Source organism: Euwallacea fornicatus, chromosome 36 (genome assembly GCF_040115645.1).
Source record: "Euwallacea fornicatus isolate EFF26 chromosome 36, ASM4011564v1, whole genome shotgun sequence".
NCBI lineage: Eukaryota > Metazoa > Arthropoda > Insecta > Coleoptera > Curculionidae > Euwallacea > Euwallacea fornicatus.
Window position 1 is genome coordinate 790431 of NC_089576.1, and position 27360 is coordinate 817790.

The 27360-nt window shown below is 41.6% G+C and overlaps 1 protein-coding gene across 1 annotated transcript; it reads right to left on the reverse strand.

Annotated features, from left to right (window-relative positions):
* Positions 1-500: 500 nt before the first annotated feature.
* Positions 501-20687, reverse strand: Hr4 (Hormone receptor 4). Its single transcript, XM_066300560.1, has 9 exons — positions 20157-20687; positions 13471-13575; positions 12032-13363; positions 10783-10977; positions 10453-10729; positions 10227-10398; positions 3343-3535; positions 3152-3291; positions 501-1895 (listed from the first exon to the last, which is right to left on the reverse strand). Exons 1-9 carry the CDS (start codon positions 20167-20169, stop codon positions 1815-1817), a joined length of 2508 nt encoding a protein of 835 aa, XP_066156657.1. The 5' UTR covers positions 20170-20687; the 3' UTR covers positions 501-1814.
* Between the last annotated feature and the right edge of the window lie 6673 nt (positions 20688-27360).

Below are 27360 nucleotides of genomic sequence, written 5' to 3' on the forward strand. Positions count from 1 at the left end.
CGTGGGGTGCCTCGATCGTGAATGATTGAGAATCCCGTTTGCGCTTGCAGGTATTGAGCATTTTGGAAATTTGACATGAAAACAGCATTCTTCCTGAAGTTATGGAAACCTTTCCACCAGCAAATAAGGCACTTGTCCGAAACATCAATGTACCAAGGGAAACATGTGGCGTCGCGTTTCTTTTCTTAATTGGAAATCGTCGATTTAACTTCGATTCATCATAAAACAAGCATGCGTACATCGTTCTTCACGCTCGTCATCGTTTCGAATCTTCACGAGTCAGAGACTGAAAGTTCATAAGACTGAGAACAGTCTTATGAATTAAGCACTTCCCGATTTTACGTAACAGACGATCAAAAAACAGCAGAAAAGGGCGTAAAGTAAGCTCGGATATTTGACGAAAGCGATTCCGGGTGTTCTTACTCTTACGTTCCAAGGACAGAAATGACCTCCCTCGACCATAATTGAATGCGCGAGACCTTGGAGCTACAAGTGGCGGGAGGGAAGTGTGGTCGGGAGGTACGCTATCAACTTGGACTCGCTTGAGCCCGTGTCCATCTTCCTTGCGCGTCTTCGAATGAGCCTTTTTGCAGTTATTAAGATGAGTTGGAAGTTAGTTGGCGAAAATTAAAAATGAAATTGGATTGAATTGAAGTTTTTTATTATTACAAAGCCACAGTTAAAGAGGGATAATAAGAAGAGACTCAAAGCGAGATAAAAAAAAATACTTGCCGCGTGTGCTATTAAGAGTCGAGATGGGCAGAACTCCCTGTAGCTCGTTGTTTTAGAATCCAATTCCAAACTTTAGTTAGAAATTATTACACGTTACCTTCCGCGCGTATATACACGGTGGTCAAATAAATTAAGCAATAAAAAACCGTCCAAAGAACACCGCTGTGCTTTAACGACCTCAACGACGCACATTTATCAATCGTTTCGTGACCACTCAGTATACAAACTAGACTAAAAACCGAGGAGTTTGTCCATATAATCTTGGCAACGTGCATCATCATTTACCCCTCACTACGCTTTACTTTTCTTACCCTTTTATATACTTTTTATGTAAATATATATCCTTATATTAGTAATTTTTGATGCGAGATGCGCACAACAATGGCATTGTAGTCTCATAGGGGAGATCTATTGTATCTAGATGGGCAGTGCTTCGACGCATTTCAGACTTGAAAACTGGCAGTTTTGAGTAACAGTTGTAGCTGCTGAGAAAACGATGTGATGTGCGATAGGACAACTACAATGCCACTTCTCGCATAAACAAGGCAACTTACTCAGACTTATGTAGCGGGAATCCGCGGATAACTTTCGTGACCACAGGAATCGATTCCTGGACATTTTTTTACCCAGCTTACTCACACAAAGGTTTCACCGCATTAATCATCATAATATGGCTTTAGTTTATAATCAGATTTGTACTTCATCGTGTTCAGATGTCTGATAAAAACAATTAAGTATAGTTTGAAAATAAGTAAACTGGGCGATACGAAAAATGCATTCGTTTGGAAGTCTTTTCTCCTAAATGAAGGGGGTGTGAAGTCGTTTTCGCCACTGGTGTAATGAGGTGGCGACAACAACGAAAACGAGTTTATACCCCCAGGAAATGACAATTAATAACCATTACTATCTCTCATGAAACGTCTCTAATTTAAACATCAGTCTAGCATAACAGGGACATTCGAACAGCATGCCACTTCCGAATTTTCGTGTGGTAAGTCATGTATTTACAAAATTTGAGTCGTTTTGTTTCTTTCCTAATTTTGTTTATTAACATTTACCTAAGCTCCGGCCCAGTGGCGCTACTACCTCTGAATAGCCGAATTAAGTAAAAAAGGAACGTAAAACATCTTACTCTCTAATAGTAGGGCTGCTGCAGACTGTATCTGAAACATTCATCGATTGATTTATCAACTCGGCCCTTCTCGAGGATAGTCCCAGAAGTACTCGACCTGACGCATAGATGGCGACTTTTTCGTTAAAAGTTTGCCCACACCACAGGAACCTAACCTCGAAAACTCGCGACTGACGTAGGTTCGCGTCTGTTTTGGAGTTGTTCTTCGAGAACGCTTTCGGCGATTTTATGGACGCGGAACGGATCCGTCACCGATACGCGAATCGGTACTTTCATTCGACGGGTCTTAGTCCATCCGACATCGAGGAGAAGTCAGATTCTACTCTGGGGGATTCCCGTCCTCCGTCGACGACTGTAAAATGTCGAGCGGCAGGGTTCGAACGCGGCCGTACCAGCTGCCGACCCGAAGGGCGCAGTGGTCGGCCTGGCCACGTGACCGCGGCGGAAATCATGGCGAAAGTCCACAAGACCGCACTGGAAGACGGACATTTCCAGAAAGTATTGCACGTTGCGTTTTGACCGAACAATTCGACATCAGAGATACGAACGAAATCAGTGGCGTGGGGACGTTTCAAGGGGGTGTTCGGCAAAGTTTCATAGCGACAATGCCGAGTTTTCACGTCGATTCGTAACCGTGAAAGACGTGCGGATCCATCACTTCGCACCTGAGACGAAAGAGCGGCGAAGGCAATCGGCTCGATGGGAAGGATCGACTCCCGAGGAGGCGGAAACCGTTCCATTTCCGGGAAAAGCGATGGGGTCAGTATTTTAGAATGCACGTGGGCTAATTTCTATTGATCGCTTCCCCAAAGGAAAAACAATAAACGGAGAGTATTAGACAAATTTATGGCGACGTTCGAGTGGAAAAATTAGGAAAAAGCGACCGCACGTGGCGAGAAGGAAAGTTTCGATCTTCAAAACAGTCCACGCTTCCGTCATCGCGATGGCCAAAATCGATCGATTACGTTTCGAGCTTTTCCTCACCGAATCCGTTCGTCAGATCTAGCCCCCTCGTATGATTTTCCACTTCCAAGATTGAAAAAATATGGCTCGATGGAAGGAGATTTGCCAATAACGAAGAGGTGTAGTTCGAGGCTGATGCATATTTTGAAACGTTCGAAGCTTGTTGTTGTAAACAGAGGACGGAAGCCACAGAACACCGCCGAGGAAACCGAGCCAATCTCGAAGAAAACTATGACGAAAGATGACGTAATATTTCTCTCTTTGAGTGCTGGAGGGGGGGGTTGGGGGTACTTCTCGGACTATCCTCGTATTACTTGTACCTACCTCTGGTAATCTAACTAGTAAGTCTTGAAATCTGGTCGTTTGTTGAGGATACATGTGTTGCGTGTAAACGCGCAGGCAAGTCATGTATCGTTCATGGATCGTTTCCAATTCATTGCTACTCGAACCGCTGGCAGGTTTAGCTGGAAACAACACACTAAATTTCACCCATCACTGCCAGTTAACCCTTTCACCTTGATTAAGCATGGTAATAACTTTAAGGCACACATACTCCTCCATGGTGAGCTTGATTTGGCGAAACATGAGCGTTACATGGGTGATTTTCTCGATCATCAGACCCACGTCCTGTCTGAGCTGCTCCATGGTGATCTCGCGCCCCATCATGGACGTCAGGCAATTTTGGAGGGTGCACAGATTCGTTTCCACCTTGAAAAATTATAAAATGTCAAACACGGAATGTTTACAACTCGCGATCGTCAAAATGGTAATACGAGTCTGCCTACAGACCTTCGATGACTCAGTGAGATTGGAAAAAGTGAAACTTCTAAGGTCGTACCGTTACAATCATCAGCCGACCAACGGTGCATATAATTACCCGGTGGCAGAAAGAAGACTTTTACTTTCAAAACATCTCGATGTGTTGTGTTAGAAACGGGCAGTACCGCCGATGCCATCATCAATTAATCAGGTTTTCAAGTGTAACGGTACCAACGACGGGGATTTTGCTGTATATACTGAACGTTTGTGGAATAATCTGAATAAAACGTTGATGTTTCGCGTGTTTTTGTTTAATCACGCATTTTTCACTCTTCCGGGTCGTTTCATCTAAGCCTTTCGTTTGCCCATCGTTATTCCATACAATCAAGTGTTTTTGTTAGTAAAATTGCTTTTACCTCACTCCACGTAAGCGGAGTATAATGCGCCCATCTTACCTCCCGGATTATCGCTATTCTTGATGGATTCATTTCTATTCAACCTTCCTCTTATTGCTTAACGCGCTTTATTGAGACTTGGTCTTGTTCCGACGTACAATAGCAAAAGAGAAAGTTTCTTAACTATCGAAAAAGAAATTAGCCTGCTAAATCGGTTGCAGCATATTTTTACCATGTGAAAGGTCAGAATTGAACGTAAGAATTTCATAATTATTCCAAACACATCATTAGCTCCGCCACTGTGGTTTTTTCCGACCATAAGACGGGGCGTAATGGGGAAAGTGGCCTAAAGGTTGAACACAAATAGTTAGCACTGTTCTATACAGGGTGTTTCCTAACTACGTGTAAAAAATTTAAAGGCGTAATCCTCGACTGATTTTGAGTCAAAAATGTCTAATCAACGTACGTCCGCAAATGCCTTGTTTCCAAGATACAGGGTGTTGAAGTGTGACAGGAAAAAGAGATTTTATTTCCAAAATGACTCAATTTGGGTGTTTGAATTTTAGAAAAGACAATTCCGGGGGTTCCCGGGTTTTCTTCGATACGTCTTAAGATTTCTTCCTCCACTTCTGGGGTTCGACGTGTTATTGGCTTTCCTCCTCCTGGAGTTTTCGTAAGAGATCCCGTATCACAAAGACGTTGAAAGAGGTTTTTAAAGGTTTGGTGGTTGGGAGCGTGGTGGTTTGGAAACCTTTCCATGTAAACGCGCCTCGCTGCCGAACACTCACCATCAGCAAGGCCGTAAACGAAAACCATATTGGCCATTTCTTGATTAGTGTAATTAGGCATTTGAAAAATGTTCAAAACTGAGGTATAATCTGATTTTTGGGACACAGAACTAAATTCTTTCACTTTAGAGAGTAAAACACCAAAATAACACTGACTATCTTGTTTATTGCAGTGGAAGTAGCAAAAAAACTAACAATAAACAAGTTAGTAAATACCATCAAACCTTTAGAGACCTTTAAAACCTTTTTCAACGTCTTTCAGTCAACACCCTGTATCTTGGAAACAAGGCATTTGCGGACATATGTTCATTAGACATTTTTTATTCAAAATCAGTCGAGGATTACGCCTTTAAATTTTTTACACGTAGTTAGGAAACACCCTGTATAAAGGTGACATGTCATCACGGAGGTACTTCCAGGGGCTATAGCACCTTTAAAAAGTTAGACAAAAATTCTGGTAGATCGACGAGCGAAAGCCCACCGTTTTTGATACACCCGGTAGCAAAATTTCAAATTTTTTCTCATATTTTCCTTTTTTGTCACGCGTGTCCTGGGTTAAATTTGTCCAATGTCGTACACCTACGGTCTCTAAGACTTCTTACAACAACACGTCAGAATCATCGGTAGCCACATACAGGGCGTTTTTTTGTGGTCGTGTCCTACTTTATACTTTGTATCTTTTTTTCGAGTTCTTTGTACAACTTCTAATATCAAGTTTAAATCTTTCTTCAATTTTTTGTCCCTTCTAGTTTCGCATTTTTCGCGGTTTTCGCAGTATTCGCAACGGTACGGCTGCAAACTAAAAATACCGAGGAGTTAAAAAGAATCACCCAGTTCAGTTATGTACCACGTGTAATTCGTAAGATTTAGCGAAAGTAAACACACATCTAAATGGAAACAAAATTACAAAAACCGGTGAAAACGTGCCATTTTGTGTATCGAAAATTGTCTTGTACCACTAGCATTGTTTCGTTATTCTGCGGAGTACTATCGCTTTCCAAAAAATATCTGCGTGATGTGTTACACCCTGTATACAGCCTGTCCGGCTTCCGCCGGACAGCGGCTGTATCTCGGTAAGTGGGGCAACTTCGGACAAAAAAATTCATCGCTAATGCGACCATGAGAAATCTCTGGAAAATATTTTCAGCTTCGTGAAATCGCCGTAAGGGGGCGTAGTAGGGACGGTAGTTCCTCAAAATCGACAAATCTATGCTAAGTCACTAGTTAAGTAGCACGTTTTAATTTACTATCAATGAGATTACATCGTTCTGAAACTGTTTCGTTCGACACATAATTTCGTAACTCACATAATAAAAGTGGGGGAAGCCGGTGAATCGCGTTAAGTTCAAACTATCGTATCTCTGTTTCTGATTATCCGATTATCAGTGATTCTGTGCTTCATTGTGAGGGAATTATAAGCCGATTTAATAACCACATTGACCAAAAATCCATAGTCCGGAACCAAATCGCTAGAGGGCATTCTTTCAGGTAATAAATCCATAGTCCAGAACAAAATCGCTAGAGGGCATTCTTTCAGGCAATGGCGGTTTTCTTCATTTTTCTTTAATAAATCAAATGGAACTGTACTATTTTCATAAGCCCATCTTGTAAAGCTTCAAAAAATCTAAAAACATATGTTGTAATGTCTCCAACTTTGATGCTCTCTATTAAAATAAAGACAGACAAGACACTTTCACACGTGCTAAATACTAAATATTTTGTAGATATTAACGGGTGGCATAAGGTACTGATGCCACTAGACCAGACAGGACTCCACTGTATTGCAATTTCTTTATACTCGTCCAAGTATATTCAGGGCGTCCCATTTAAACGATTGACTTTTGGGTATCTGAAGATAAGAACAATATGATTCAAATTTTTTGTAAATTTGTACCGAATCTCTGAATCCCCTTCATGCCGCATAATTATCTAAACACGGTAGAGATAAATAGCCAAAAACATATTGGCTATTCTATTTAGAAACCGTAAATATCTCGTAAACGAAACTGTGGAACAGCAGGAAATTTTGAGTGTGTCGCTGGTTAATTTTTTATTTATTTTCTCTCTTCTTTTGTGTCTGTTGTTTTTTTTTACAGTTTAAAGTTTTACAAAAGACATTCCCCGGTCACTTCGCACCGTTGAAATTTTCTATAATTCAAACTCCAAATTATATACCGGACGATTCAAGAAGATGGCTCGCCTTTATAGCTCTTTTGTTTTTGAACTTGGAAAATTGAAATTTGGAGAGAAGCTATGTGAGAATAGAGCCGATTGATTGACATTAATAGCGTACATCTATGCGCTTCCGGTTTCACCGGAAATAACCGCAACTTTCGATTTGTAAATGTAACGCTTTATAAATTTTTTACTTTTTTGAAGTCTAGAGGTAACTTTCAGTCTAAAAGTGTGTTATTTTTGGAAAAAAAATTTCTACGGTTTTTTCGCGTCGAGCTACGCCACTGAGGCATACGTATTAGGCGCAATTTTATGTCAACATTATGGGGAAACATACTAATTTGCAATTTTATTGAGTACTTTTTCTTTTATAAGTAATTTAAATATCCAAATTCCCATTTATCTTCCGTTTTTCAAGTGGCAACATGGTGGCTCGTTACGATTTTCTAAAAGACTATATTTTCCTGAAGTTTTTGAGACCAAACACAACTTATGTTCGTACAGAAATAAACCATTAATTCACTAAAAACGTTCAAATTTAGAAAAAATTATGTTGGGCGTGGAATATGTCACGGTCACCTTCCAAATAACAGAATAAAAGATTTCAATATTTCTACTTGTAGAAACTGTTTTTTTTTTCATTTTTAATAGCATTTCTCTAGTTTTCATTTCATTCACAAATTTTTTAAAATAGTGGCGGCCCGGACGGTTTCAAGTGGAAACGTTTACGCATAAAGCCGCGCAGCGTCGGAAGGCAGTCGACGACATTTTTCAAATACTAAAAGCACATCAATTTTTTCACAAAAAAAAAATTTAATGACATATCTTTGGACTAAAAATGCACTTTAGATTCCAAAAAAGTGACAAATTTATGGGACGCTACATTTGAAAATCGAAACTCGAGATCATTTCCGGTTAAACCGGAAGTGCCAAATAAATGTCATTAATATCAATCAATCAGCTCTATTGTCATATAGCTTTCCTCCAAATGTTAACTTTCTATCTTCAAAAACAAAAAAACCATAAGGACGAGCCACCTTCTTGAGCCACCTGCTATATTGAGTTTTTTCAAAATATGTGATTAGATTGCAGATCACTTAGATGCATAGTTAGAAATTTTGCTTCAAAGCTCGACTCACTCCAAGTATTCGGAAAACTTGAATTTGGAGTTGCGTAAAAATTCGTCATTTTCAAACTTTTTCAAATTTTTTTGTTCAAAGTCTGAATAGTAATGAACCAGTTTATCAACTCCTTCCGACCTTATTAGAAATGCCACGAAATTAAGATTATTAAAGCCATTATGGCTCTTTGGGGGGGTATAATTACATATTAATGAAACCATAAATTAAACATGTCATCGCAGTTAAAATTTCGAAGTCAACGAGTCCCCGATAAGCGACCCAGAAGAAGTGCATTTACCCGGACGTCGTCCTACCCTTCGACGAACTAACCTTTAACCCAGTTCCCGTAAACTGCGACCTCATAATCTGCCTGCCCCTAGTTTGGATTTATGGAGCCCTTAGTTCCAGTGGAACCCCCTCTTTGATTTTAAAAAAACTAAGAAAACACTAACCGCGTATTTCAGATACTCTACAACGACAATGTCCCAAATCCTTAAGCTTAACTATAGCTCTATTCAGAGTTAGTAAAACACATGTAATTCTCACGCAGCAACGCGCCTCATTATGGCGTTTACACACAAAAAAAAGCTTCTCAAAGCCTTTGGTACTTCATGTCTTCATTACTAATACGTAGCTTCATCTTTCCTCCATAAATCACTTTTTTCTCTCGCCAACCCACGCCGCTGCATGGAGCCACTTGCAGCATTGCACCGCATGACTGAATGCATTTTGGCATAAAGCGATTGAGTGGACAGATCCATAACTCTCTGGAACGGGTTTCCTGGACGCCGCTGCGTTGCATAATGCACACGCCGCCGATTCCAGCAATAGAAAACAGGCGAGACGTGTCCTCAAACGAGTGCGTTTACCCCGACGGCGTCGTTTCTAGGACGTAGACGTTGACCCAATTCCCCTCCAAAGCTACGTCCAATTTAAAGTATCTAACGGCCATTTTTATAACGTATACGTTCGCTCGTTCGAGTTGCAAATAATAGACGATGATAATTCGAAAATGTAGGTCACGACTCACAAGGACTTGTTTATCGCCCAGCCGAAAGGTGAATAACAAATAATTAGGACGAATCGGAGGCCTTGGACCTCAGATTCACATTGTGATGCGCTTGGGAAGAATAGACAGGTATGTTTTTTTTTTACGGTCGATTGTTGTTTGCAAAACAGATTTCATGGGGAATCTGAGCGGTGTATCGATAGTCCTGCTCATTCCTAGCAGAGAGTTAATTGCAGCCGGGATAGTGCCTGAGCGCATCGATAACTAGGTCGAACTGGAAAGTGCGTCATTTACAAATACGTATAGCCGTAAGCGTTTGCTTGCGTTCTTTAAATAGTTGCACTTCAGTGGCGTAACCACCGGTGTTCCGTGCAGATGAGTCTAGATTATACTGGGAATGCACACGATACCACTTTACTTTACAAAGCATCGATATTTATTGAGATTTCGATCGTACGGAAGCGTTATGGTTCGATATTTTCCCAATGTCGGTGCTCGTAACTTCATATTTAGAGCATAACTGTCAATTGTCACTCGATATGCGATTAATCAAAAACGCAAGGGCCTAATTCTATAGGAATAGTTGAGAGTGAGAGAGAAAATTTTATACAAGAAATTGGCCGATCGACCAATCAACATCAAGAAAAATTTCGTTCTCCCTCTGATTGGTCACTGTGGAATCAGGCCTCCGAGATGATTAATCTAATTGGCGATTTTTGAGGGGTGAATGTTCACATGGTTCAACTAGTCGCTCTAGGAACAGAGCTTTGTTTTCCTTTCTCTTTTTCTGCAAATGAGATATGTTAAATTGGAGGAGATGCCCGAGACATCTCATTTATATAAATACTCCCTCGTCTTAAGGAAGTAACATTCAACCAAAATAATCCTTGTTTGTCCATCCTCTTAAGTTAGTGTTATTGTCCTGGGCGGCAGTATTAAATGAAGGAGGTTAATCTCAGTGATAGAAGAACTACTCTGTTTTTTTCTTTTTCTAACTTCACTTGAACGACAATACCACCTATAATATCTAGGAACGTTTGACGTTGTATGACAGTTTTGGCACAATGGTCGCAATTACAAATTTCGCAGGACAAAAGTACCTTTTGATCTTCTCGGAGGACTAAAAACCCCACTAAAAAAAAAATTACATACCTCCTGATTAAAATCGGGTTCAATTATCGTGGTAGCCATCTGCACTTGCTGCTCCGAGGTTGCCTTTTGGATTGCTTGATAGGCAGAGGTGGTGAGGACTAGAAGCTCATGCCATTTGTGCGTGAGCAGCCGCGTGTGTACTTCGACAGGAAGCTCCAAATAGAACGGTAACCTAACACCCGTCATACATGAGGACCAATTACGCAAACGCTGTGACCTAATATACCTCTTGGTCCACTGCACCAATTTGTAGACGATGGAGTCGCCGATGTTGCACAACTTTTCGCTGAGATCAGTGTTGTGGTCGAGCAGCTCGTCCAGGTTCCGCAACGTGGCAATATCTTGGAACTCATCACAGTCGATCAAGGTTTTTATCATTGACAACGCGTATTCCACGGAGAAGTTACGATCCCGTGAGCTGGACACTGCACTGTCCAGCCGCTGACGCAGCCGGATCACCTCGCTGGGGTTAGTTAGGGCGGTTTTCAAGATGGTGCCGTTTACTATTAAATCCTTCCGTGAAAAGCGACGTTAAGAAATTTTGAATTTGACAAACCTAGGTTGGAAGGTATTCCTGCCGGTTGCTGTTGCTGCTGCTGTTGCTCGTTCTTGAATTGCTGTAGCTGCATACCCTTGTCCTGAGTCCTCGCCACTGCTTTGCTGGTCTTTTTATGCTTCTTATATTTCACTTTGTACAGATTATATACAGCTCCGCTATTTCTTCCTCCGGGCATTCGGTCTTCTCGGACAGCTGTAAAATGCAACTTGTAACAACTTGTAACATAGCTTGTAGTACATAGTTTAGTCGCGTTCAACGAAACGTAGCCGAAAACTCTTCTGTATGGCGTGGTTTAGCCTATCGAACGCCTCGGACAGATCGAGGAATAACACTCAGTCTCTGACAACATCAAAAATTGGATATTTTTTAAGATTTTTTTCGAAAATGTGAAAAAGAGTTTTATCACAGTATTTCGAAGATCTCCCTTATATTTTATATTTTTTTCAAGTCTTCCAGAAATCTCGGAAGCCTCAGGGTCCAAGGTGCATTTACGGAGCTTGGAAACTCTCCAGAATTTACTAGAAACGTACAGAAAAGCTTTCTTGAAATTTAAATTCAAATCTTCAAGGGGGGTAATGTACAGTATGATTGAAAAATGTCACGGATTTCCGCTATTTTTCCAAAATAGTTTTTTTTTATTACATTTTTTTAGTGGAAAACCACGTCCTCCACTTATCTTCGGTGGTTTTTGCGAGAATGGCCAGTATATATTTAGCAACATTGCGGTTGTTATCATTGACTCGGGCCAATGATCAAGAACAACTGGACACAGCAAACGATAATTGCCGGCGGCCCACCGAGAATGAGGCAATTTTTTGACCGGATAGACGCCATGCATTAGTGTCCCTATGACGTTACTTTGTTTTCACATAAGCATCATACGCAATCGGCGATTATAAGATGTAGAGGGTCAGTGTGACGACAACAAAAAGCTTAAAAAAAAACACGAGACTGCATTTGGTTCTTCTAGACCATTGAATCGACCATTATGGTATCTGATCTTTGTAGGAAAATTCGTTATTTTTACATAAACTGTTTCTCGAATATTCGGCCGTTCCCATGCTTCTAAAAGATACAGTATAAGACACCAAGGGGCGACCCACTCTATTCGAGAAGATCGTTATCGCGATTTTTTTCTTCATCCCTCGTTACATTTCGCGAAGGGGCGCCAGTCTCATGGAGACAGACTCGGAAAATCAATGCGTTTTTCATATTTACGTCAATTATTAGTTAGTTCAAGTCGTACCTTGCAAAACCATACCCTGCTCGATGCATTTTTTGAACCGACAGTATTGGCACCTGTTCCTCTGCGCCTTGGTGATTTCGCAGTTTCCATCTGCCACGCACGTGTACACTCTTCGATTTTGAACTGTCCGTTTAAAGAACCCTTTACACCCCTCGCACGTAATAATCCCGTAATGCAGCCCGGTGGCCTTGTCCTCGCAAATCATGCAAATCATCGGCTGCTCCTCCTCCTCCCCTTGATCTGGCTGGTCGCCGGGGGGCGGTGCGGTAGGCTCCCCCAGCCCCAGAAGCCTCAAAGGGTCGGAGGTGCCCGGAAATAAGCTGGGCGGGGCCAATCCGGTGGGCGAGGTAAGATTGAGGGCTTGGGTCTGCTGGGCCAGAGGTATCTGACGTAAATCTCCTGCCCAGAGCCTCTCCATGTTCAATGGAGCTGTAAGGGATGAGGATTGTGAGGGTGGCTGGGGTGAGAGCAAAGATCGACTCACTGGGAGTCGCCCCAGTCGATTGTCCTGGCCTAGATTTAAAAGCATCTGCGCTGCACTCTCCTCTGGATTGCTCAAAGGGCTCCCGCCGGGGTTCCAATTGGAGGTGGTAGGAAATAAAGGAGGTTCCACTCCAATTGGAGAGGTGGGGGTGGTGCACAAGGCAGGCTGCGACCAAATCATCGTCCTCACTCCCCCCGCCTCTCCCATGATCACTGTAGGCGTCTGCCTCACTGGGGTAGTTCTCGCCATGGGACTCCCGGGCGACCTCAATTCCGGCATGTGAGGTGGGGAGGTAGTAGCGCCGAAACTTCCTCCAATAAGCTCAGGCTTAACTCCGTTTATTCTTTGATGTTTCAGCCATAACTGGCTCTGCACTAATTGCGATTGCTGACTGATGATTACCCCTCGTTGGCGACTCGAAGTCGACGGAGACTCCGTCCCTAAGGGTGCGATGTTCCTCGGCGGGCTGGGCGTAGTCGGGTGCAGTAAGAGAGGCGTATGTTTGATCACAGGACTAGTGTTGGCAGGTCGGCCGGGAGAACTATGAGGGCGCGGCGGCTGGGATGGACTGAAAGGGGGAGCAGGCCGCAGTGCAGGAGGACTCTGGCTCCTCAGACTTCGGATCACGCTGGCGGTGGTGGATCCAGAGGATATACCGCCCCCATCGAAAACCCCGGAATCTTCTAGACGGTTCGAGACTTTATCCAGCGTCGGCTCGGGCTTGACCATCGAGTGGGCAAGAGGCGTCGAGTCGGGGCTAGGCGGGTTGAGGGCTGTCTCCGACATTTTGGGCGACGACGGAATGACGAGATCTGGAGACGACGTGCTGGTATCGGCGACTGATTCGCCTAGAAGCGGAGAGAGTCATTGCCTAAAAGGAAATTTGATGATGGCTGCCTACTCTAGTTTTGTGAGCAGTGTTGCTAAAGTGTCTTGATACCAAAAGCCGGCTTACCGTCACTGCTGCATCTTGAATCAACCTTTCTCCTTTTCAGCTTCAGATCTTGGAAAAGGCTCATCTTGTCGAGCTCACACGGGGTACGCGTAAGGGTCATAATTCCTGGAACAAAATTTGCAAAAATGTTAATCGATACTTGAGACCGGCCCTAGTCACGACTAATGCGTTTACAAGAAGTAATTAAATCTAGCCTGGTTAATTTGACATTGAAGATTAAGGGGAATAACTTGCTACAATGTCAGGTTTTAATTATATTTCACCATTAGACGTTTACATTGTAAAGGTCAACCAGTCGAGAAATTGGGAAATATGTAGTTACATCGATTCTCGATTGTTTGAGAAAGACATAGAGAGAAAGATTCCTTTCGAGAATTTAAAACTCACCGAATCGAACAACAATCATTTATGTTGAAATGTCTGCTAATAATTTAAATCTACCGCGGTCGACATTAACTTGACCATCAATGCCGCCATGTTTGCACCGAGTGCAACCTAACCTTCAATACCAACTTAAAATAATCTATACGTTGGCCTAGGTTATTATTTCCCACAATGTCGGACAAGTTTCCATGAGTATTCTGAGAATTTCAGACTCGTCAAGTAACTATGCAGCGAGTTTCGTACACCATGGTTCCAAAAAAACTTGTAAGATGGTCGAATTATTCAAGTTTGACCATGCATCATTGCGAACTTGACACTGAAGAAAAATGGCGGATGTGAAATTGGTCACCCTGATAAAACAAATTTTCTCTTATTGAGACAAATTTGCGGCCATTTTGGTAATTTTTCTAAAATTCAAAATGGCAGCGAATTCCAACAAAATTACTGTCACGAAATTCTTCACATTCAACACCCGAAAACGCCGTTTTAGTCACAGATTTGCGATATTCGTTTCATGAAATTTTCTCAAATCCTACACGGCGGTCGAGTGAAACAAAATGGGGCACGTGAAAGGTGTAAACGCACCCAAAAAAAAACAACGTGAGATTTTTGCCTTGTTGCTATCGGCGGCAGATGGGTTGCAGGTATTTCGTGAGAAATAAAAAAAAAACGATGGCCAACAAATCAAAACATGCCTTCCGTAACTTGGTTCGCCAACCAATTAGCAACCAACCTTAAACATATTCCCTTATTTGCAAGAAAATCATCAGCCTTGCTCAAAAAAAGTCAATTGGATATAGATCTGGAGGCCTTGACGGTCAGAATCTGAATAAGTAGGTGAGCAAATAAAATCGTTAATTAATTATTTGTACTAGAGGACGCCTTTAACCGAAATTTCCAATAATTAGTCGTTCGTACGAAAATCCTAAAGCGTTAGCTGAGATAAAAATATAGCGAAAAAACGAAACAAACAGGGAACGAGTCGCTATTTGGGTTACCTTGTAGTAGTAGTTTATTCCTGTTCCCCGGTCGTTGATCCGGGAATAAATGGGTCAGCCGTGCGGTGAGGAAGTGTAGAAGGCACTTAGTGAACCGTTGGAAAGAAACTCATACTTCTACCGGGGCGCTTGGAAAACTTGAAATCGTCGTTTATGGAACTAATTAGGAATTAAGGACAAGACCATGAAACCGTGACAATCATCAACCAAAAGCTATTTGAAAGCGCGACCGTCAGCCGGTCAAAGCACCCGAACCTTTTGCGCAACCACAGAGGTAATTCGAAATTTTTGGGCACAATAAAGTAAAGCGCCCCGCGCGGGGCCAGTGCCGAACTTTCACTTTTTTGCATCACACGCATTTCGTAACGGTGCCCGAAACCGAAACCGAGCCGATTTTGGCAATATCAAGGTTGAACATTGACTTTGCCAATTTCGAAATTGTTTCGAAAACCACCTTTTGTTTTTGGACACATTTGCGGCGTTGCCGGCTTATGATTTTTCTAAGCCAGGAAATGTGGTTGGCAACGCTGGCGAGCGTGTATACACAGTTTTTACTTTCACCTTAAGGTCGATGACATTTCAAGCCGATCTAGGACAAAGGCAAGTGGCGTAATTTTTTTTTCTGTTTTGTCTCTGAGTACCATAAACAATGTCACTACAGGGTGGCCAAAACACGGAAATTTTCCTGCGTGCATTCTAACATTTTCCATTGTTATGGCGAAGATTTGGTTGCGCAACTTTCTACTGTACACTGATAAAATAGAAAATGGCGAAAAGGAACGATAGCGATGTTTGCACTTGCTAGCTGTGTAGTAGAGAAAAGCCGTGAAAAGTAACTGGCAGAAAATCTGTTCCACGTGTATCTCCTGCAGAATTGCCCCATCATTGTTCTCTGGGATCGCAAGAGGTCTAAACAGATTCGGTTTGTCGTTCCTGACGAGGATATACCACCATTCACGAGAGAAGACCTGAAGGAAGCTACCGTGAAGATAAAGAAGCAAAAACATGCAGACGTATTCCATACGTAGTGGTTGGAACTCCTGAGGTCGCTATTGTCGGCAGGCCTACAGGAAGAGACTGAAAGGGCTCAGGAGAGCCAGATCTGTACGATCAACCTCCATGATACTTCAGTTCGCAGGATAATCCAACAGTTAAACACAAAGCCTTGTTAGAACGGAGATTTCTCTGCCTTGATTTTGGTAGACTATCGGAATAGGTTCAAGAAACGAAATAAAAATAGGCTCGTTGGATGGAAATAGAAATAGACGTCCAAATAATGCAGACATACTCGAAATGACGTAGGGCGCTTTCGAAGGCTCCATTTTGGGTTCCACACTATGGTACCTCTATTGCAACAAATTGTTGAAAGTAGGTATGGATTAACGCGTAAATCTCGCAGCCTATGAGGATTATCTGGCAATGATCGTCCTGGTGAGGTATAACAGAATTGGAAAACGAATGCTCAAGAGCGGTATCTTCTTTCTTATGGACTCTAGAAGACACTGATCTAAATATATATCTATATTGAAGCCCAAATTGACGAAAGTTCTTGTTAGATGACGCATTATCATGACGAAAAAGTCAGAAGGAAAAGATGTGGCAAATCAGGAACAAAAAAAACGTTAAGGTCTGGGAATGCGGCTAGGTAAGAATAAGAGCTGGACAACGCATGTGGCAAAATTGGTAAAAAGACGGTAAACAAATTATGAACTATGCGATAACGGTGTTGTTAAAAGTCGGAGGATACTTGAAAATTAAACAGACGCCAAGGGCTTTCATTGTATATGGTGTTTTTAATACCCAGTTGCCTACTACATGTTCATCGGTGTCAGTAAACAATTTCTTCTTCTTCGACTAAACCATAATTCGAACTTCGAACTATCCAAAAAAAAGTAAAAACAATAAATTTAAATTGAATCGGAGCGACGCCTCTGATCTTGACTGGTTGCAAAGGCCACACCTGGGTCATGAAAATTTAGAATTTCGAGCTTATTCAACAAAATTCACAGGCGTAGAAGTCGAGCTTCAAACCACCTAAAAATCCGCAAAAATTGTTTTTCTTGCATCTTCGTTTTTGACTCGTTTTTTCGGTGCTCCAATTGAAATAGTTAGGTCCTATACAGGATCAGTTCCTCATAAATTTCAATCTTTTAACGACAATTTCCAGGGCAAGTACGAAAGTTTTGCCACATTTCATCTCAAATTTGGAACGTTGATATCTCGGAAATCGAATGAGCAATTCTTGAAAAAACCCCATTTCAACTGCTTCGATGAGCTCCGTTAGACCAGACAAATAGGGTTGTGATATCTGATGGAGTGTCCGAGATACACAGACACTTTTCAAGCATTTCCGCGATTTTAAAAATGTCTACAAAAACCAAACTAATCCGAACCAATCTTACATAAGAGATACAGCCTGAATGTAAAATATTACGTCAAACAGGCTGAAGAAAAGCGAATTCAGAATTTTCCTAAAAATGTTTAAAAAGGTGAAGGTACCCGCTCTTTGCTATTTTTATGTAATATAAAAGGCTTTATCATGCACGTCTAACTTCCTCCTAAATTTACTAACATCGATACAAGTGCCTGTTATATCATCAAATTGCATAACGAGTAATTATCCGCGAATTGCAGTCATCTAACGCGGCGTACTACAAGTGGCTGCATTACAAATCGGTGACGTAACTAATGAAAGTATCCAATAAGAATGCAGTTCCAGCTATAAACCAGAAAACGAATGCATTTGCAAGCAATTTCACCCATTATGTAAGCGGTTAATGGATAATAGATAAATAGATGCAGTGCCGCTGATCTACTTTCCGCACGGCGGCCGATCACCTTTCAAGATCTAGTGCTACTTGGGTTTTGTAACATGTTACGTGGAGTAATGAGATTGTAATTAATTGGAGATATTTTTCGACTACAAGGAAATGATTATAGTAATATGCTGGTTACAGTTTAGGCTATAAAAGATAGCACAAAATTAGAGCTCGTTGCAAAAGCACATATATATTATTTACTGAGAAGTGATGCTGCAAAAATGAAACGAAATGAATCCAAGAAAACAAGGCGTTACGGCCAATTGATCTCCGATCGAATCAATAATTGGCCAGTCAAGAGGTCAGATGATTTTTTGCAAAGAAGTAGCTGCAATTTCGACAAGACCCTCTAGCGAAAATATGCGGGTTAGAACATATGTATACCTAATTAAGCTTTTGAAAGATGGAGAAGCGCCACCTGTTAACAAAATATTGCAAGTATAAGGGAAGTTGGGAAAATAATGACATATGACATACAAGACATTCACACGAGGTAAAAACATAAAATAACAAAAAATACAATAATTCGAAATCAGCTGGTTTGGATCAATGTTGTTCAGTTAGTAATTAGTAATTTGTCTGGATTAGATTACCGTCAACTTGCAACAGCGAAAAATGTAAACAATGCGTTGTTCGAATCCTTATTTTTTAACTTAAATATTAACTGCATAAATATATATATATATAATAAAAATATATATATATATAATAAAAATATATATATATAATAAAAATATATATATATAATAAAAATATATATATATATAAATAAATATATAATCGATTTTTAAAATGTGCCCCCATACGAACTGTGCCCATATTTTTATGTGTGGAAAGTACAGTCCCAAAATATGCAAAAACCGCACGTGTGACTCCACCATGAACGTGAAAGTGTTATTAAACCTTCACATTACTGAAATCCGAATTATTATTGGGAATCACTCGAAATTCGATATAAAGAGACCACTACCAGTTACAGATCGGGTTATTTATCGAGACCATTCTGAACCTACGGAAAATCAAAGCACGCGGGCTGACAACTGACATGTGACGTGTGAGAAATATTCTATGCCCGTTCTGAACGACCTAACACACGCGTACTTTCATTAAACGATTTAGAAAGTGAATTACAGCCTGCATCAAAACACTCTTCAGATTTTACAACATTTTTTTTCCAATATGGTTGTTATTATTATTCAACGTTTGTTCGTCTCAAGTTGCTTTACCTGAGAGCAACACGCAATTCCACCCCTACTTGGGTGCGAGGCCTTGTTCCCAAATAAAATAAAAAGAAAAAATCAGATCGTTGCCCAACAAGCTGAGATAACGCATTTGCTTTACAACACGCTCGTAAAACTTAACTCGTTAGCTATGCCGCCGACCTGGCGAGCCACTGTACTTTTCAAGGTCTATTCGGACATCGGCAGGTCGATCTTCGCTTTTCGGCCTGATCCAGAGACCTTCCACGTGACGCGGAAACGATTCGCAATTGTTTGCAGCCAGTTCCAGAGCCACTTTCGACGAAACTGCCGAAACGGTCCAATGCGCAGCGAATACACACGAAACTGCAGTTACATTTGCATTGACTGGAAATGTGACGCCTTTCCACACGTAAAGCTGTTTGACTTGAAACCGGTTTTATCAAATCTCAAGATTATCACAGGAAAACCTTTGGAATGGCTACGGGATCGAGTTCTGTTTAATCTCGTAATTATTACGGGAAAACCTGTGGAATTAATAAGAGAGATGCGGATGATAATCTCTTTGATTACACAGAGACTCGGAAGTCTGTTGTGTGTCCATTATCGATGCGTTTTCGTTTGATACCAGATGTTAACTTTGTTTTCGTTAATTACCACTGTTGAGCATCAAGGTGTGTTTCATGATTCGCTAATCTACTGGATTTATTTAAAAAGTAGGTTATCACTCAGTGAACCGCAATTGCGAGCTGTTGACTTAAAACTCGAAAATAATGGTATAGGCAAATTTCTTCTCAGATAATGACAATTAACCGACGTTACTTAACAGAGAATAATGGATTATCGTGAATGTGCACACTATACCCGTACATTGAACCTCGGGAATTATTACCGATCCGGAATTAACTGGAACACGCGGATTTTTGGCGCAATAAACGTTACACCGACGTCGATTTTTCAGTGCACCAACGTCGAAAACACGCTCAAGAAATAATCCAATAATCTACTGCATGAACACGAACTTGGTTTTTCACAAAGAATTAAGTAAACATTTTATCGATTTGATACATTTCCGCGGCCTTGCCGTGGCACCCGAGAAGATTCACTTCTTATTCATCGTTAAGGAAGCTCGTTCAGGTCGGAGGACCGAAGTGCATCGGCGAGATGAAAACGCAATTAGAATCCCACGCAGATGGCGAATAGTTCAACAATAGCCCACCGAGTGCGAAATGAATCACACGAAGGTGCAAAAGCGGATATAGAACCAATAAAATTCCTCCACTTACCCAACGAAGACATCTTTTTCCATTTATCGAGAATCCCGCCGGACCTGGAGCGATGCTCAATTATTGCTCACCCGTCGCATGTTTGGCTCAAGACCCATAGAGGTGTGACGAACGAAATAATCGCGGATCGACCGTCTAACGTTCCCGCGTAAATTCTACTATAAAGATGTGACTGTCAGATATAAATAGATCGCACTTGGCCAGTCGGCCGACGACGGTAAGGTAGAGCGCGATAAAATCGACTACAGCGACAAGAAGTCGCGGAATGCACATCCGTAGCCGGCTGCGTAACGGTAAAGTGTGTACTATGCTGTAGAGGACGGAATAACAAAACAAAAGCGCAACGCGCTACCTCAGGTGCAAAGTAGGCCACAGACTGCAGCGTGCGAGGCTGATGCGAAAAGATAGTTAGTAGAGAGTGAAACCGACACGAACACGTTGCGAGTGGGGTACCACCGTCATCTTCCTGCTTTCTGCCAGCTTATGTGGGAGGTTATGTTTCCTTTCTATTTCGCTTTACGTAACGGCTCTAATAACGTCCCGATCGCCACTACATACTTTCCATAGATTCCTGTTGCTAAATGTTCTCGAAGAATGTGTACAACAAAGATTCGGAGCTTTGAAGCGCCCTCTGTGAGCGAATGCGAGCTGCGTACTGCAGAAACACAAATTCTAAATTTTAGAGCGGTTTTTATTGATATATTCCAGATTTCATCAGAATCTCTTCATGAACCTTCGAGTGTTGTAGATTGGGCACTGATAAAACAAAGGAACGTGTGGGATTGGAAAACTTAAAGCGCCCTTTATGACCCGGAACGAACTACAGACTACAAGAATTTAGACGCTCAATTTTAGAGCGTGTTTAATTGGAATATTCAGATTTCTGCTAAAACTGTCAAAAAAATTTGGCGGAATTTAAGTGTATTTTGATAATACCACCGCTTAAATATCATCATCTGGTCCTTGTCAAACAACCCTGACAGGACTCCACACGCTCGACACCTGAAGATACCAAACACGACCCGCGTGTCGCACATGACTTGTCTCGACCGCAGTGTTTATTACCGGAATGCTTTTTTTGATTTTGGTTCTTCCCATAAGGACCATAAAGGGTGTTTCAATGTTCGGAAAGAGCAGAAAATCATGCTTCGAGGAGGAAACAAATGAGAAAACTTGCAGTCGCGAAGATTGGATTTTTATAATTGCAGCAAACCCGATGGCTCCAACCACGCCGAAAGCGACAGAGCTTTTTTTTAATTTTTTATTAGATCTTTGTCATTAAGCTCATTTTGCTGTTACTCCCTGACTCCAAGTACGCCGGTAGAATAGTTTTGTCACCACCGATCACGACAAACCAAGTGACGGGAGAAGCACGTTTTTGTCTTCGTCCAACTTTCCATGACAAGCAACTACCACTGTATGATTACAGTTGACATTTCCGATCATGGACGCGTCGGGCGGAAGATGTGCTGGCAGGCGAAGAAGAGGTAAGGGCAGTTGCGAAGTCTCATAGACAAAACAAATTTTTAATTAATATGAGGGGATGACCTTTGGAAGTGTTCACCTCATTGCGTATGCATATTACAGTTTACTTAAAAGGTTTCGGTTACTAAATAATGATTTTAAGGGGCAGTTCACTGACCTTACCTCTTTAAACTGATAGGTCGCTCTCTAGATATGTATGAGTCATAAGACATGAAACATGCCTTATTCCTCATGCTATATTCATAGACATAATGGTGCAAGTCTATTGAATTTAAATGGATGATGGTCGGAGCATCATATTTATAACAACGATCTTTAGTTATTTCTTAATGTTTAAATGGAGAAGCTTATAGGCAAAACGCAGATTTTTGGAAACAGTTTGTTATTTTTAGTTGGAAATGTCTAACCTCACTTTTTGAAGCTGTCACAAATTCGGATAACGTCAAATTCTGGACACGCCCAGGCGAAGCCTTCCCTGGGAAGCGCTCTGGTGATGATCATTAAAAAAAAACTGACAGCTGATGACGAAGCGTAAACGTTGGAAGTTGGTCTTTGCCATCAAACGTCTGACAATGGATTAATGGGTGAACTTATCCAAGACACGTTTCAGATATTTCCACACCTACTTAAGTGTTTTTTAATGATCACCCTTCATTCGTTGTCAAGAGCGCTTTCCACACTAACAACGCCCTTACGAGATCGGCATTGCATTTTCCCCTTAAACCCACTAGATCAGTGTACTAGCGACTTTACCTGGAAGTTAATTTCCATGCAAACGGTGCTACTGACCAATACGCCGTCTTTATCCCAACGTTTCCATGGATGCTGATTTCCATGAATCCCGTTAGCAAAAGACACTGATCTATTGGCTTTAATAAATTTGCTTTCCCTTTAGCCGTCGACGGAGGCTTACCTCGTCTACAGGGACTTACCTGAAACAAAAAACAATTTAACAAGATGTCAATGATTACATCTCAAAATAATAAAAGTTACGTTAACCGCTCATTTACGATGGCGCTTAGACGACACCAACAAAAATGTGTAACGAACATCCGCCCCTTTACGTGCGTGCGTTATCAAATAAATTGAGATAACATGGCGAATTGCCGGAAAATATTTAGCAGACGATAGTTTGTTTAAATGCTGATATCGACGTCTATTTTTAGATTCCCGTCGCCATATTATGGATCAAAATTTGGTGACACCTGTTTAATTTATCTATTATTAGTCTTGTTTTAAATTAAGGTTGCCACTTGGCATGGATACCCAGCGTCCATCAGTTTGATTGGTGACATTGACATTGACATTGACATTGACATTGAGAAGAGGTATGTCAAGAAATGACAGGAGTTGCGCCAACTTGCAATAATCTCTTTTAGGTATTTTCTTAAGAAATCGTGTTAAGTCGTTTAGGCTGCACCCGACAAGCCTGCCGAGAAAATCACTAACATAAGAATGCGAGTAAAACATTTAACATTAAATTTGACAGAAAATTCCATTTGAGGGTATGACTTGTTGCTCGTCTTGTTCGGATTATTTATGTTTCGGAGCGATCATCGGGATCAGAAACTGCGAAGAGGCGTCGAATTTTCGCAGATTTGCGGGTCGGCCAATAAAGACCCTCGTCACAGTGCGCATTCAAGAGCTTATTTGTCATCGCGAACCGCTCTACCCAAGTTGCGAACTAATATTATTAAAATGTCAATGATGGCTAATGTCACTAAAGTCAGTCCAAAATGACAGTAAACGTCAGCGTTACTGTCAATACCATTTTGGCCCGGACAGGAAGAGACGCTTTGATAGAAAATGGAAAATTGAGCTTTTCAGAACGCCAGACTGCTTAAACCAATTATCTCGCCTCAAGACGAAACCGAGTTGTTTTTTCCTCGGTTGGTCGCCTCAAACCTCGACACTGCAATGCATACCATTTTTATTCTGGGTTTTAAATGGTTTACTTGCTAATTTGTTTGGGAAAATTAATGGAGAAATCGCCGTGTTCGGAACGTGCACAAAAAAAATGTTAAAAAAAAAACGAAATTTTTTACAGTGTTGAGGTGCGCGGAACCTCAATATCTAACACTTGTAAAACGCTCAGAATTTTTTTCCAGAACTTTGTTTCGCATTGTTTCAGAAAAAATCGTCGCTTCATTGTCAGACGGGAGAGACGCTTTTTGTCAAGAAAGCTTTAGAGGCGAAACAATAACGCTTCGGTTGGCAGTGTTATTGGCGCCTCCGCGTTCCCTCCAGTTTCACTCGGGAAAATCATCAAATTTTCCCTGAAAATGTGAAAAAAATTAGAAAAGTTTGGGCAGAGTTGAAGGTTAATTAAATAGGAACTTAACGAGTGTTCGTAGGAGATTGTGCACGACTGAAAACAGAGAGGACCTCGAGAGAGCTCCGCTCGTTCTCTTCTACCTCCCGTACTTGCTCAGATGTCCTGGATAAACGTCGAAATTCGTGCGAACATTTCGCGGGCCCGCATCACGTACCCCAGTCTCAAATAAATCGCTTGAAGTGATGATGTCACTCGTGTCAAAGACTGTCATTTAGATTTTTTTGTTGGGTATAACGTGTCGCATATGGGGAGGGATTGATCGAACGGCGAAATTGCACTCCACCCTCAGTTAACACCATCTGAGAATAGCATTGGCCCTTCGGTGAGAGTTGCGCAAAACATCTTCGTTAAAGTTTCGGTGACAGATGCGTCACCATCTTCAGAGCTCTAGGAAAAAAATACTAGAAGAGATGAAAATAAACAGTAAACTGAAATGTGCTGTACATTTCAGTAAGGTGACACAAATTTACCACCCGCCCTTTAACAAGGATAAACCCCTCGGCGAAGGCGAACACTCAATTCCAACTGAGAATAGTGTGCAATTCTACCTCTACTAGTGTTGTGCCCAAAAAAATACACAATCCCCTTCAAGCATATCATAAATATGTACTAGATGTCGTACTATTGCATCGTACTTGCAACTTTATTTGTCTGTGTCGCGATTGGCCCGATTTCAATGCAAGTTTGCTCAAGCCCGATACGGATTTCCTGAAATTTAGGTCGAAAAATGTTGGGCTTTGATAAGAAATTTGATGCGTTTGATGAGCGTTCAAGGCTTAAAAATTATGCTTATTATTGCTGCTAGATAATGAAGACCTCATTTCATGGTTGTAAAACAGTCGCCATTTTGTTTCCAGGAAACTGGAGGTCGGGGCGGAAAATAGCGACAGTTGTTACGGAAAGAACGAAAGAAAAAACAACGATTTTTGGAGGGAAAATGTGGCAGTTGTGACATCTGACACGCGGCTTGCTTTCGTAGGCCTGTCCTGGGTGACGGTCAATGAGCGGTGAAGTTTTCTACCGAAGGCGAATCAGTGAACTTCAAATAATCGAGGATCTCACAAACTCTTTCGTATGCACGAAACGTCCATCCTCCATCTTGTGCTTTACACTTCAGAATTTGTACAAAACAAGAACGGAATACGTAAAAACTGGAGAACCACCACTGATAGGTGGTACTTCGACGACTGGGACTTGTGACGTTTCACACCGAAACCAGATACTCGAGACACGAAATCATGGGTTTTTAAACACGCTATGAAAACGGAATAATCGCTTTTTCTACGCCGAGCAACCCCCGGCCATTTTTGTTTACACGTATTTCTACAATTATCTCGCCAACTGCTTATTATTTAACATCACGAAAGAACGTCGGAATTACACAAAAAGTGTCTCTCTGTATAAGAATTTTCGAATCAGATTCTTTCACTTTTAATTAACCTTTTTCCATCTTAACCACCTTTTCTAATGGACGATTTTGCGGGTTGTTATTTATTATTTTCGACCACTTCTTATCCCAGAATCTTTACTTTTCCCCCGAGGTATAACATTTCGTCACCGCACTATCATTTTTTCACGTCGAAATTGAAGTGCTATTGACTCTACAAAAATTTCACTTCGCTTTCATTGCCATCACGTTACGACACTGAAGATTGTTTGTTGTATAGGATTCCTGCGCACGTGTATGAAAATGGGATTAAGTTCGTCGTTATTTTTGATCAAGTTCACCGTTATGCATATTTTTGTATCCATTTAGTGATTGTGACGCAATCTACGAATAATTCCAGAATGACAGTTGTGGCGAAGCGCATGCTTAACGACGATTCCAGTGAGCAAATGCAAAATGAGTTGCGGCCGAACTAGCTGGACGTGAAACAGAATAGATGACACGAGAGGATGCCTCAATAAGCCCGAAAAATCGCTAAATGCGCTTGCGGGTTAACCATGTTGCCAAGCATTTTTTTGGTTGGAATAAACACTGCGCCGTTCGCTTGCTTTGACACTGACAGCGGAAACTGCCGAAACTGTCGCTTGACGAAATCTTGCGCGTGCGCTAGCTACGTCGCATATCATATCGTTTGTTATGCAACTAACCTTCCCCAAGTGTCAAATTCCGCCTCGCGGCAATTAATAGGTTTTTAACCCTGACTTTTTCTTTTCCCAAATCTCCGTGTGATCAGAGTGGAAGGGGCGCTTACCCAATCATCTCATTATGAATCAAGGAGCGAATTTTAAAAACAAAATCTTGACCGTGCCTTAAACCTTGAACGCGGCGGTACCATCGGCCATCCGAGTGGTACCACTGCCGGTGCCCGCTACGATGTGGGTCAACTTTCTCCTCACCGGGTGAAGTGAAACCGTTCTCAACGGCGGCGGCAGCACCGGTACCCCACCGTGGTACCAATTTTTTCGCGCAAAGTTCAGGTGAACGACCCCGGTTCGTATTTGCACCGAGCGTTGCGTAATTTCGTGGCCTTCCTGATACTTATTCTAATCGCGCTGTTGGCGTTTCTATTTTACTCTTAAGTAAGTTCAAACGCACTTTGTATGGTAACAGAATTGTTGGAAAATATCGTATAAAAGGAACGCCTAACTTGGACAGGCGCTTAATTGAGATTTGATCATTCGCACCACCTAGTATAATTAGGATAACCAATAACGCTCGGCGATCGATTGAGAAAACGTGCATAGACCAGCTATTTACTGTGCGAGTCCCTTGCGCCGGTGCACGGTACCACATCAGCAAAACAATCTTTTAACCATGGTTTCAATGCTGGTCTAGCAGTTCAAAGTTTTGATTATTTTGTTTTAGGCCCGTGATCATTTAAAGCGACACAAAACTGCTTTTCTCATCACCACATCCATGCGTTAATTGCGTCATTGTTCCATCAAGAAACAACTTGCCCAATCAATTATTTCCGTACACGATCTAACCCCGGTAAACAATAGAAAAAGTTCCCCTTGAGATGAGTAGGAAGGTACCGCAGTACCGTCAATAGTACCAAAAAGAGAAAGCAGGAAATGGCTGTTCTTGAAAGTGAAAGTCGCTCAACTCGGTTCAGTAACTTTCACTAGCCCGAACACTTCCTATAAACACACAAGTGTGTTTTTAGTGCGGCCCGCACACGATTGGTAGCCCCGCAATCTTTCCCTCACTTGATTGGCTGACGAGGCATGCTACTAGCAGATACATTGCACTTTAGTTGTATAACCGTTTTAATCTTGCCCTAATAAAAACAAGCACCATGTGAGAGCGAGTTTACGTAATGATAGGTTATTTGTCTATCAAGCATTATATTGAAATGATGTAATGCTTACGATTTTAAGGTTGAGAGAACGTAATGATTAGGGCCGTGCGTTAGCTTGTCGACAAAACCATTACAA

Coding starts and splice junctions, on each gene's coding strand:
- Hr4 (XM_066300560.1), bottom strand. Junction 13,364..13,470: donor TTCAAGATGCAGCAGTGACG/GTAAGCCGGCTT, acceptor CTCCGCTTCTAG/GCGAATCAGTCGCCGATACC. Junction 10,399..10,452: donor TTGGTGCAGTGGACCAAGAG/GTATATTAGGTC, acceptor GACGGGTGTTAG/GTTACCGTTCTATTTGGAGC.